The sequence below is a fragment of the Carcharodon carcharias genome, chromosome X (genome assembly GCF_017639515.1).
Source record: "Carcharodon carcharias isolate sCarCar2 chromosome X, sCarCar2.pri, whole genome shotgun sequence".
Taxonomy (NCBI): domain Eukaryota; kingdom Metazoa; phylum Chordata; class Chondrichthyes; order Lamniformes; family Lamnidae; genus Carcharodon; species Carcharodon carcharias.
In genome coordinates this window covers 22,624,425-22,638,663 of record NC_054507.1, presented here as the reverse complement: position 1 = coordinate 22,638,663, position 14,239 = coordinate 22,624,425, and the positions used below count along the sequence as shown (strand labels likewise).

Genomic DNA, 14,239 nt, shown 5'->3' with positions numbered 1-14,239 from the left:
CTCCTTTTGGTCCTCACGAGAGGTTCAAAGCAGAGTGCATAAACTGAGCCCATGCTGCAGTGAAGGCTGACAGTAGGGAAGTGCAGATCTTAGTCAAAAAAATCCAAAATAGCAGAAATTATCTTCAAAGTCTTGAAAATCATCTCTAAAGCAATGAAAGAACACTCTCAGCACAAGTCCTGAGAATGAAAGTCTTTCATTTAGGCAAAGGGGGAGCTATCTTCCTTCAGTTACTTAAAGACTTTCCAGCCTGTCAATTTCACAGCCCTAACAAACCCTGCTGTGCTCTCGCCTTATTGACCCTGGCATGTTTTAGACACCGTGGGAAACATTTGCACTGCAGTTAACACCAGGATACAGGGTTAAATTTTAATTCAATTGCTACTTCACATATTATAATTGCCAACTTGCCAGTCCCATGGGGGTTTCCTGTGGGCCTCCAAATGTGCACTGGTTAAATGTGGAGGTGAGCACAAAATTGTTGACTTTTCAACGCGCCATCATTTTTTTTGCTATTTTAACCTCCTACACCCATCCCCGTTGCAAGTTAAAATTTCCTTCAATCTTTCTATTTTCAAGTTACAGAGCTTGGCACAGGCTGTAGGTTATTCACAGGCTCCACGCACCCAAAATGCATTACGATACTTGGAGTGCACAAGGCACTTGCCTGATGGTGTTTCTAAGTTTTGCCTCTCACCTATCCTAAATGTCTGTGAATTCATGCTGTTCAGCCTGTGTGATGATGCACCGTGTAATATACCATGAATTCCTCCTGTTGCAAGAGACAGATCCAGGAGATCTCCTGAGAGGCAATACACCTTGTTATAGTGATAATAGACCAGTTTCAGGGTAAAAGGGTGACAGAGATAGCCCTGTTTTCCTATTTTGTCTCAGGATGCACATGAGGTGACTTAGATTACATGGTGAAGGGAATTCGGCAAATGAAGTACACAAAGGGAGACCTCATATACGTGAACACGTACCTAAGGAATGGAGAGAGGGAGGAAGGATTAAAGACAAGCGGGGGGGGGGTGATTGCAGAGTTCAGTTCTACTCGCAATTCCTCAGATACTGAAGCAGTCCATGCTCAGATGCAGCAAGAGTTGGACAACATCCAGGTTGGGCTGATAAATGGCAAGTAACATTCACGTCACACAAAGTACCACAGAGTGGACATCTCCAACAGTGATGGCAATGAATGATATTTCCATTGTTGAATTCCTCACCATCAGCAAGCTGGAAACTGCAACAGCCACAGTGGCTGCAAGGGCAGGTCACAGCTGGGTATCTTGCAATGAATGACTCAGCTCTTGACTTCCCAAATACTTTCCACCATCTACAAGGCACAAGTCAGGAGTGTGATGGAATACTCTCCACTTGCCTGGATGAGTGCAACTCCAACAACACTCAAGAAGCTCAACACCATCCAGAACAAGGCAGTCCACTTGATTGACATCCCATCCACCACCTTAAACAATTATTCCCTTCACTGATGCACAGTGGCTGCAGTATGTACCATCTACAAGATGCATAGCAGTAACTCCCCAAGGTTTATCCCAACCCCACAACCTCCACTATTTAGAAGGACAAGGGCAGCAGGCTCATGGGAACACTGCCAGCTGACAAGTACTTCGAGTCACACACCATCCTGATTTGGGAATATGTTGTCCTTCCTTCATTATGCTAGGTCAAAATCCTGGAACTCCCTCCCTAACAGCACTGTGGGTGTACCTACACCACATGCACTGCAGCGGTTCAAAAAGGCGGCTCACCACCACCTTCTCAAGGGCAATTAGGGATGGGCAATAAATGCTGACCTAACCAGTGACACCACATTCATGAATTAATGAATAAATAAAATAAATCAAAGCCACGGGACAAAAAAAGAGATGACAATCAGTACTATTATGAATTATTTTCCCCAATAATTAAATGCTGAAGTACAAACATTGTAACTCGATGCTGTGCTCCCTATGTGTACATGCAACAAAACCCCTACATAGTGCTGCAATAGAATGTCATGTTTGAAGCCTGGGATCTAGTTAATTGAGAGATACTAGAAGTAGACAATGATGTCCACTTATTAATGTAGACACAAAAAACAAGCATTCAAACATGTAATACCTTATAATCACTTGCCACAGTTAACACTGAGCTCTCAGCAGTTTCCACCTATCAGAACTATTACCTCTGTGTAATCTGATCAAGTCACCTTCTGAAAATTGGTTTAATGTCTTCACTGATTCTGAGTTATTTGGAAATGGTGAAGGGAATCCGAATTCAAATACGTTCGTATTTTTAAATATCTCAATCAATTCAACAGGGATTGAGTTTCAGTTGGCTTAATTAGCATCTGGAAACCGCTCTGGAAATCATCCCATTTAGCTGGAGCGAAATACAGCAGAAATCCATAAATCCACTTGCTGCATAAACATTAACACTCAGCTTTATGTAACTTGTATTAAAACCATAAGAGACGCACTGGTTTACTACTGTTAAACTGATTTAAGTCGCTGTTTAAATACCACAAGTAATTTCCAAGGAAATGTTAAATATTTATCCCATAAACTTTATGTATAAGTCAAAGTAAATTGCCCAATTATCCTGTCTTATTTCCATTTAAATGGCTGCATAAAGTTTTAATTTATGATGATATAGTTTGCTAAGTAGGAGCAATTTACACTTGGAGAATTGCATTCATATTTTGTGCCAGTAACAGCTGGTTTGATGCCATTCTTTGGAGAAGCACATTGAGAAGCTGACCAGCACTTGGCATTTACACTAGCAGCACTGGAAACCAATGCCAATAAACAACAAAATCTGGACTTTTGCTCCTTTGTTTCCCTCTTCTCCTGGGAGGTGCAAAGCATTATTGGATTATAGTTCCACATGCACCCTCCTTTCTCCTGTACCTTGCTCAAGTTTAGATTCCTCCTGTGTGACCATAGACAGTGAACATCAACAGCCTTTTCAGTCATAGTGGGCATTAGAGTTAAGTCCATACCTGTCCTTATCCAAGGTGGAAGATCCATCTCCATCTTCCTAGTAACTTCACCTGACTTGTTACTAGTATCTACAAAGATTCCCAAGTCTAGATTCTACTGCTCAGGTTCACATCCATCCTGATGGAAGCTGCTACATCTCCACTCACTCAGCTTTTGGCCACCATTGATACATAAGAGTTTCACTAGAGCCCAAGGAGCAGGAACTCCTGGTTTATGGCATCAGAGTTGCTGGATCTGCCTCATAGCCCTGTAAAGGATGGATAGAAGTTCACTGCAACCAAGTATTTTCCTTTTTCCGGGGGGTTCTGTCAGTCTCCTGCAGGAATTACAAGGCCATTTGGAAACGTGAACTTTTGGCCACTGAGTGCCCTTGAACTTTGAAAGCGTGCATCATTTTTCTGCAATTTTTTATCATATCAATATCGATCACATTAATAAATATGGAATTGTGGCTGATAGTATCATGCTTTAGAATGCCACTGTGGTGTGTACACCATTGGATGGTGGGATATGGGCTCAGATCTGCATTTTCCTCCACACAGTGAGTTCCTGATCTTAGATAGGCTGTCAGGAAGAGGTGCCAGGTTGAGCCGGGAGGTATTACTTCTGAAAGGAGGACAGAACATTGGAGAGTGAATTATTTCTAGCTGCCCTTGCACGCTTGTTAGTGAGAGGGGTGGATGGATGCAGACACATGCGTGCACAAACACACACACATGTAAAGGAAATTAAGCTACATTTATTAGGCTGAAGCAGAGATCAGCAATCATTGGTACATAAATCAACATCAATGCTCTTTCATTGTAGTTGCAAAGTACATAGGAACCTTTTCAAGTGCCAATGCACAAAAGTAGCTTTTCTAAAGCAATAGCATTGGTGGATGTGTGCTTTGAAACCCCTGGATTACAGAGCTACAATGCGAAAGTAAAAAGGACAAAGCTGGAAGACAGCAGGATGGGCCAGCAGATAGAAAACTCAGCCAGGAGAGTGTACGGTTAATATCAAGAGATAGGGAAGGATAGATCCAGGAAGGTCAGGGCCAGCAGATGAAGAAATACAGAGCAGGGAGATAATGGGGATATACTGGAAACGTATAAGGATAGAGTAGAGCAAAGAACAAACTATGTACATAATTGAAGCTGACTATATTATTAGTCATAAATGAAGAGTATCCAGGTAGTAATCTGTTTACACCAGCTCTTTTCTTAATTGGGCATTGTCATCCTCAGCTCTTTCACTGAGGATGGGACATACACCAACCATTTTTTCCAAGTCAAGTGGATTGTAATATTTACTTTTCAATTCATGGGAGCAAGGGGAATAGTAACTTCCATATGCCCCATGAAGTTCACACTCAAGCCATTTAACATGATACTATATCCAAATTTTATATTTGTTGTCAAAGAAGTCGTTTCGTGCACTTCGTACTATCTTCTTAGTATTTTTAAAAACAGGAAATTAGGATGTTCTCCCATCAACTTAGAGATTTGGGATCAATCCAAGCAACAAAAAAACAATGGAAGTCTAATTTCAATGGGGGTTTGATTAGGATATTTTCCTTGTTTCTCTTTGTACCCAAATCTCTTATTTTATCTGATGGGGCACTAGGTCATTGACAAAGGCAAAGGTTCAAATCAACCTCGATAGTAAGGCTCTCTCTGTGTAGAGGGAGCACGCTGGTGGGACTATAGGTTTAGATCACTTAATTACCAAAACATTATCCTTTTACAGTTGTTACTTGGGTTTAAATATAGCCTGCAAGAGAGAATGAGAGTTTCATTGCTTTCTTGGATGGTGTGGGCTTCTAGAATACTGTGTTTTATGATTTGTACATTGGGCTGGTAAGCTATTGTTCCATCTCAGGGATCTGTTTTTGAATCCAGTCCAACTGATCTCTGTCTCCTGACTATAAGGTCCTTAAATGAAAGGAGTTTGGTTAGTGCCTTAGACTTCTGAATTGTACAGCAAAATCTAATACTCAAGTAGACAGGATTCTCACAGCACCTATTAAATTGCCATAAATTGAGATATTTTCACTAATATTTGGTTATACTCCATACTAGTGCATGGAATCCAGGATAGTTCTAGTACTATGCCAGTAGCACCGGGGTTGAATTGGATACTTCAGGCCCAACTTGGCTCAGTTTTTGATTCTCCATCCCTCTCTCCCCATGAGGAACAGCACACACCTCCATTTTTGCACCTTTCACCATGAAGGCGCCGCTGATGCTGTGAACCCATCATATAGCGAATAACAAGCACGAGCCCAAGATTAACCTCTCTGTGCCCCCACATGGTTGTGCAGCACTGTACATCTGCTGGGCATCAGTAGGCAAGTTTTATTCCCAAAAACCATATTTCTATTCCAAGGAAAACTTACTAAAATAACAAGCTTTGAAGAAAAACATGTTTTATTGTCCTTGGGCTATAGGTCAATTGATCATACCTGTCCTGGCTGAATACAAGAAAAGCCAAACTGTACAACAGAACTTATAGATCAGGACCTAATTGAGAAGACAGCATGTTTAGGCGTAGAAAGGTCACCCTTCAATGCACAAGCAAATTTCTCCCCTCAATCAGCTCTTGTCCACACACATGTAAAGTTAGCCTCTCTTGTATTCACCCAGGACAAGCCCATCAATCAATTCATAAATAAAAGACAATTGCATTTTATTATATAGAGAAGATGTCACAGACAGCAATGAGGTATGATAAATACCTGCACAAGTAAGGCTGAAGGGATAACTTGCAAGTAACAAAGTCATAAATGAGTTATTGTTGATGTCTTGAGATGATATTCATCATACCATCACTGCTGATTGTGATCTGCTTTAATTATTCCACATGTTTGCAATATCATTTTTAAAGACGTTTTTCATTTTAAGATAATTGTGGAGATGTGACAAATATCTCACAGATCACATGTTGTGCTATCATTTAAAGTCTTACATTAGAGATTTTTGGTAATCTTTTCAGTGATTGTGTCAAATGGGGACAGTTAGGGAGGAGGAAAGCTCAGTTACTGGGGAGAGCTAGAATAATTTACTTGTAAGCCCTTAATACTGTGCTGCAACATTGGCAGTTGTGGCAACTGTACATTGCCGCAATTTTTCACAATGCAGTTAACTAATTAAAGTAGAATCACAGATCATACAGACCAGAAGGAGACTATTCAGCCCATATTACCTGTGTCAGCTCTTTCAAAGAGACATCCAATCAGTCCAACTCTGCGTAAGTAACAGTTTAATTTTATAAATGCCTTTAACTCAACTAAAAGCCATATATACAACAAATTTCAACATATGCACCTAATTAATTGCAAATTGCAGAGAAAGTACCAATAAAGATGGTCAGCATATCCATTCATGAGATAAGGATAAAAGGCAAGTATGAAATGCCACATAATCCTAGATGTTAAAGAGAGAGATACCTCAATACTTACTGGTGTTTCTCAAGTTATCACTTTGTTGCCATATTTTACGCTTCACATTTACTGGTTATTGGCTATCTACAAAGACCCTTCCTGTGACTTCATGAATGGAGGAAATCAGATTTTCTTCAATGAATATGATATATTCCAAATACAGCCCATCAAATGACCCTCTGCAGGTCATACTCAATCTACTGTACCTTGGACTGAGGAAATTTTGACAAAGTTTCTCCCAACCCCACCACAAAATTAAATTGATTCAAGTTCCAAAATGACCATTTAAAATGATATTACATTATACATTTCACACCAGTTGCTTTCTTTTATGTGACAGTTAATTGGTCCCATTAGCTCAGGAATCATCATATTTCACACAAAATGTGATCATCCCCATTTGTGCTTATTTTCAATCCCATTCCTTAACACATACTTATTCAGCTCCTCTCAAAAGGTATAAACCAGTACAGTCTTAACCGAGTTTGCAATTCTTTAGTAGATTTAGGACCCTGGAAGCCCAGCTTCTTTGAAGGATTTATTTTCTCGCCAGCTGCTGAATAGTGTTAGATTTCATATCCTGCATGTATTAATTTTAGCTTTGGCTATTCCTATATTTAATTGGGTGACCAGTAGTAGGTACTGTCATTTGATAACTTGAACATTTTTAAATGGACTGTGGATTTCTTTTAAAAGTTTATTTAATGCTCTTGTGAGCACCTTATTTTTGAAATTGGGAAAATTGTTAGATGTATGGGTCTTGTAACCTCTTTCCACAATATAAGTGTTCCAGCAATTAATAATCAAGTAACAGCTTAAGCTACATTCCCTTCTAGTGACACTTAAAAAATAATTCTTTCATAGGATGTGGGCGTCGCTGGCTAGGCCAGCATTTGTTGCCCATCCCAAATTGTCCTTGAGAAGGGTAACATTGCTGAATGTGCAGTACATACAGGTTTTAAGCCAATACAAGGCTGCAGTGTTTGGTGTCAAAAATAGCAATCACAAGGATTGGGTCCACAGGCAGTTAGCACATCACCCTTTCACCTGTGTAGTGGGTTCAACTTCAGCCACGAGAGATGGGTTGAAATGTTCCTCTTGATAAGGGGCCTATACCAAATGAGGTTGGATGGTTACGACCCTGTTCCTTGTAGACATGCTTGCACAGTGCAAGTGGAGTACTAATTGCCATCAAATTGACAATCTTACTTGGAGAGGTCATAAAGGTGGCTGCGTTGGGAAGTGGAAACATTACAGTGGTGTGCTGGAGGCTGCTCGTCTCAGATTGGGGTTAATGCACATAGCTGAGCAGAGTACAGGAAGCTTTACTCTGCATCTAGCCAAACCATACCTAACCTGAAAATCCTTGATGGATGCTGGATACTAGCTGCCGGAAGAGGAAAATTGTCCCATTTTCAATCACTGACAATCTTCATCCTGATGAACAGCAAAATTACCACAAAAGGATGGGGGGAAAGAAAAGCAGGTTGTCACGTTGCCTTGATTTATATTTTAAATTTAAAGCGATGTCAGTTTTATAGGAGAGCACAAAACCAATCAGGTGGAACAAAGTAAAACAGGACTATAGAGCAGATGAGGGCAGAGAAACTATCATGCACTGTGAATTCACAATTCAAGAAAATAAAGAGGAAAGGGGATGCTTGAGAGAGCAAAGTTCAACTGTTGACCCTGAAAAGACATTGTAAGTCCAGCACAGGTTGAAGGCCATGGAAGGAACAAGCAAGAAGGGCAAAGTGCTTTACAGAGACACTTTTGTTTGTTTTTAAGAAGCAATATTTCTAATAAAATAATACTAAAAACAATGATCACAGTAAAATGGGAAAAGCACTGTTACATTGCTAGAAAGAGAGAAAGAGCGGGTGAAAAAGAAATGAAAACCAACTACTATCCAAATATATGAGAAATGATGCAGGGACCAAAGATTTTATGCAATCAAATAGGTTATGCAGTTAAGCATAATTAATCCCACATCCCATTTGTATTTCTACGTCAAATCTGTTGTTTCAAAAAGTATGTTGGGAAGAGCATCAACAAAGCAGTTTAATTCTTGATTTTATTCCTACACTCATCTTTATTCACAACATTTTTGCCCTCCTGTTACATTGACTAAGGACAGAAAATTGTTGGAATCTTTAAATAAGTGAATGGAACAAATTTGAAAACAAATAATTTATGCATGTAACTGCATTTAATTCAGATGTTTATGTTTAATGAAGAAAACAATGGGAATAAGATTCAGAACTTGTGATTCTCATGCAATTACTTGAGTTATACAATGAAGTGAGTGACACTATACTTCTGTTTGCAGTTTGTACCCCCAAAATATGTCATATTTTGTTGCATTTAGGATACTTTTAGTTAAGTGTATTCCCCAAAGGGCTTGCAGTATGGCTTATGCCAAGGTAATCAAGTCACTGGGAGTTATTAAAGGAATATCATCTCTACCAAAAAATGTTTAACTACACTTTTCTTATTTAAACCACGTTAGAATGCCAGTACATGTTTTTGTGTAATATTATTGGCAAAAATAACATTCAGTTCCTTTTCCTCCTGGGTGAATAAGATATTATCCAAAGCACACTGACTGTTAGTTGTGAACTGAAGTTGAGAAAAGGCGCCTCAGCTGCTCACAAGGCTCTGTCCCCACAATGGTGTCAGGGGCCCCACCCTTCACCCCCACTGCTCCCAGTAAAATCAGTTAGTTAGTTCCAACACTCTAGCTCAGAAGCAATGGCTGCTCATAATGTTTCAGGTGGCATATTTTCTAATACCAATCAACAGTAAATAATAACTATTTATATTTAAATAACTATTTGTTATTTAGCAAATATTCCATATTTCCACATGCTTTTAGGCTGTGACTAGTTCTTGACAGTGCATGGGGGAAAAGTATGTAGAAAGCTGCTTAAAAGGTTTTGTTGAAAGACTTGGTCAGTACCTGGAGTTTTGCACTTGTGCCAATCTCTTTCTTTGCAGCACTGGAGAAATCCCACTGTGCGGGATGACAGCTTTTGATGTGGGCCTGAATCTCATCAGTTTACTTGAGAGTATTAGGGAAATCCAAGGCTTTGTGAAGTGCATTACCAGAGAAGGTACAGAACATATGAAGTTTAAACACATTAATTTGTAGATACCTCAAGTTACAGATACTAACAGATCTTGGTGTTCCTACTTAGGATTTAAATGTGACAAACAGTGTTCCAGACCCTTAAAATCCATGCCGGCCAAAGCAGCAAATAAGATATATAAGAGCAATAGCGTTGAGTTGCGTGGGTTTTGCAGACCAGACTGCCAGAGCTCGGGAGTTGAATGTAACCCACAGGTCTGAACACTCCTGGGTTTTGATAGGTAATTGCAGCCTACCAGTCATAGTCTAAAGCGAATGAAACATAAACAAAAAGCGCAAAATCTTCTCTCCATAAGGTGACTGCCAATGCAGCTGACCGAGGTAGCAGCTTTGGGTGACATCAGCAGCTTATGACATATGCCAGCCCACAGACTCACTACAGTCCTGCGGCAAGTGCATGACATCACGGTTGCATTGAGTAGCAAGACTGCAAGATGATGGATCCACAAATGTTTATGAAATAGGATATTGTGGCTAATGAAACGTTAAACTAAAAGTACGGATATTTCTCCATGGCTTTTCGTTAGAGCTGAGTAGTAAACAGCATTGCGTTTTTCCAGGTGTGTAGTCCAGCCTGGAATGTATGCTACTTTGATAGGAAGTGACCATGGGCTCATGCAAGATTTCCCAAATGCAAAACAAACTAAAATACAGTTGGATTATGGGGGACAAATACAAAAAAAGGCAAACACTTCTCTTCCTTTACACAGGTTTGATGTACACTTTACACTTTTAACGCAGAATTACATTGAACATATTTTTTGCTTGTCATTGCACAATAATTATATTAGTAATAATTATGTATAATATATACACACATTAAAATGTATACATGATCGTGGGATTTATAAACAGTGGCATAAGATACAAAAGCAAGGATGTTCAGATAAATCTATATAAGCCACTGGTTAGACTTCAGTTAGAATAGTGTTCAATTTCAGGCACTCCACTTTAGGAAGGATGTCAAGGTCTTGGAGTGGGTGCAAAGGAATGTACCAGAACCGTACCAGGAATCAGGAAATTCAGTTATGTGGGGAAACTAGAGAAGCTGAGGTTGTTCTCCTTACAGCAAAGGAGTTTAAGGGAAGATTTAATGGGTGTGACAGAGAGAAACTATTCCCACTGGCAGGAGGGCTGGTAACCAAGGGACAAAGATTTAAGTTAATTGACAAAAAAAGCCAGAGGAAATATAAGGATATTTTGTTTTGACTCCATGAGTTGTTTTTATCTAGAATGCATTGCCTGATTGCCTCAAAGTGATGGAAGCAGATTCAATAGTAACTTTCTAAAGGGAATTTGATGTATATTGAGGAAGGACATTCCAGAGCTATGGGAAACAGCGGGGGTGAGGGACTAGCTCTTTAAGAGATCCGCAAAGGCAGGGTGGGTCGAATGGCCTCCTTCTGTACTGTATGATTCTAATGATACATATATGCAACACTTCTGCACACACAACCCTTTTTAACCGCACGGACCTTTCGTCTCTTTGAACTCTCTTTGGAATTGTGTCCTTATTTCTGTCTGATGCGTGGGGCCAGGCTTCTTTTATGTTATTGAACGTCGCTCCGTACCATGGAAGGAAAGGCAATAAGTGGGGAGAAAGGAGAGTGAAAAATAGCTAAGAACGACAGGCAAACTTGGTAATCCATCCAACAGCTATCCTCCCCCCGCCCACACCCCCCAGCAACAACTCCCCCCGAAAATCAGTAGATTTGCTCTTCAACAAACGAATCTTCCCTGAATATGAAGTTAAGTATGTCTGAGTTCTCAAACCAGGTCGTTCCAGTATCTCTGTTGAAGTTTGCTGGATAGAACTACGGAACTTTTTCTTACTGAGTTAACTTTGCAAGCTTTTGTTTGAGTATTGGACTTACCTGGCCATTCTTGCACAGGTCTGCCCACATACTGGTCCCGTCCCCTCCTCTCATCAGTACATGGTAAGTAAAGAAGTAGATCCCGGGCACCGTGCAGGTGAATTTGCCCGTAGAAGCTTCGTAGTGGTTTCCGACGTTAGTCACAACATCGTCAAATTTAAGAATCTCGTAGCCCTCGTGCGGTTTCTTGAGCCCGGCGTAAAAGGCGATCTTAGGGCTGTGAAAGGCTGTGCTGAATGTCCCTGTACCTGATCCCGGTGGCCCAGGTGGTCCCGGTTTACCCAGATCCCCCCATTCGCCAGGTGGACCTCTTGGACCTGGGGGTCCAGGTTCTCCCGGAGGTCCCCTGGGTCCAGGCTTGCCTCGGCGTCCCTGGTCGCCTTTGCCCCCGTGGATGAAGGGTGGCGGGGACATAACGGCGAGGTCCTGGATGGCTTCTGCCGCCGTGGAGCTGGGCTTTGGGCTGTAGGGGTCACAGACCATTCTGCAGCTGCCCAGCATCTCGTAGTGGGCAGACGCCTTGGAGCTCTGGACCAGCAAAGGGATGGCGATGAGCAGAACCAAGACCATGGCCACCCCAATGGCCGCTCCAATCACTCGCTTTCTCCGGCTGATCCTGGACGCAGCCAGCGTCAAGAAATCGTCTTCACTTTTGGAAGTAATGGTGAACGATTTACCGGAGACCACCGCAACAGAGAAAAAAAATCTATCTATCGAGAGACAAGGAGTTTCTGGGAAAGAGAACAGGGTTGCCAGAGAAAGTTTTGCTCTAGGCTCCTTCTCTCCTGCCAGATCCAATGTCCGTCAGTGAGAAAAGCAGTGCGAAGTGTCTGCTCGGAGAGGCTGCTGGAGAAGGTCTGACGAGGGAAAAGGGGATTTTGTGGACAATCTGAGCGACCCCTGCCTTCAGATCGTGTGAAATCACATCTTCCTGACGCCAACCGCCCTAGGCTGGGATTGCTTTACACAAGTGCGGGCAGGTCTGCGGGGGTTTTTTTTAAAGAATCAAGCAGTAAGGCAACCTCTACAGCATTAAAGTTGGTGACAATATCGCAACACTTAAAAGTGATGCAACCATTTGCAGTTTGCATTTAAATAAACATAGCTATAACTCATATTTAACGTACTTGTAATTTTAAAGGACTATTCACTCTGGCTAGCTGGAGGATTACACTAATTTAAGCACAGATCACAGCATATCTGTACCTCTGTGGAAACTGCAGAACTCACCCAGTACAATTTCAATACACACGCACTTGTCTGAAACCATGGCATGAGAGAAACAATACAAATAATTGGTTTAATGTCCCTCTGCTATCAGGTTTCCTACAATATATACAGCTTTCGATTTCAGCGCAATCTATGAATTCATTCTGGAGAAGTGCTGCGAACCAAATTACTTTATTCGGATTTGAACAGAAAGCCGCTGCTGATTTACACAGAACCTTAAGGATTGTTTGGAGACCGAGTTTCCAAAAAGCGTTTCAGTGAAAGAAAAACGTTTGGGACAAAGCTCAGCAACAAAGCGATCTTTGTTCTCTCTTTCTCTCTCATTTTGTGGCTGTTTTGTGAAATTCCCTGTGTTCCCCCTTTTTAAAATAGCACAATGTCGATTCGGACACGCAGGAAGCACAGTCTATTTACATATATAATCCCGTTTCCAGCGCCAATTGCAACTAACATAGCAACAAGGCGAATGAAACAACTTGCAACTTGGAGCCTGGGAATACGCACTTCTTCCCTATGTAACTCCTGCCTGTTTTGACTGGAGAATTTAACGCAATATTCACCAAAATTAACTGAATGAATCATACTTGAACGCCAGTATTGGCTCTGTTTTCTTCTGAATTCGCATATGAACGAACGAGCCTTTCAGTGTCATTTTTTTTCTAAATAAATGCACAATTACTTCACCCAACTTGTTTATGTGTCTGTAGATAAATACTACAGGGGCGTATGCTTCATAAAACAAACAATTAAACCACGTTTCTTCCACGCCGTGGTATAACTGACACACCTCTGAGATGGTCAGTAAAATATAATTTCACTGTGTTTCAGTGTGATCAGACAATTATGTGCAGACTGCCTTGTCTCGCGCTGCAGACGATGTACCATGTTTATCAATTCTCCTCTTAACTTGATAAACACGTAAATGAGACCTACAGATCGCAATCAATACAATCGCTAACCATAATTAATCATGGGCATCCAAACTGCAACACAGGGCTCTGCCATTTGAAGTGACTGTCGCACGGCAGAAAGTTTTGTTAAATTAATATTTTTTAAATAACCAAATTAACTAGAATTCAATGTTAATAGACCACCAGTTAGACAGTATGCTTCCTATTCTAGTTTCCTATTTCCTAATTCTTTCCTATTTTCTTGTTGAAAACGTGGAGCTGGCTTAAATAGATCATTTTTGAACTTGCTACAAATCAAAATATGTATTCTAGCGACAACAGTGACCTTAGTTAGAAAGTTACATTTGGAAGATTAAGTGCAGCTGCCTTTAGGTAAAAAAAAGAGGCGTTTGTTTATCTGTCTGGTGAGATCGTTTCAAAAAGCAGGATCAAGGTTGAGAATTAACTGGGATCAAGAACTGGCATAATGTAGAATATGGGAAGGAGAAAGCTATATTTGGCCACAGTAGTGTATGAGCATTAGGGATACTCTGGACTGTATGCGAGTTTCCCTGGGCGCATTTGAGGATAGTTACCCAGCTAATTAAAAACCGATCGTAACTTCCTCAGCAATGAGAGAAGGAAGGTTTTTAAGGAAGCCGGGAAGG

The 14,239-nt window shown here is 40.8% G+C and overlaps 1 protein-coding gene across 1 annotated transcript in view; it reads right to left on the bottom strand.

The window, feature by feature from the left end:
• Positions 1–12,027, bottom strand: part of LOC121273307 (complement C1q-like protein 2) — a 41,587-nt gene extending 29,560 nt beyond the window's left edge. The window contains exon 1 of the mRNA XM_041180409.1: positions 11,452–12,027. Within this exon, the coding sequence (XP_041036343.1) occupies positions 11,452–12,021 (570 nt within the window). The 5' untranslated portion in view covers positions 12,022–12,027. The remainder of the gene's footprint in view (positions 1–11,451) is intronic.
• Positions 12,028–14,239: the final 2,212 nt, after the last annotated feature.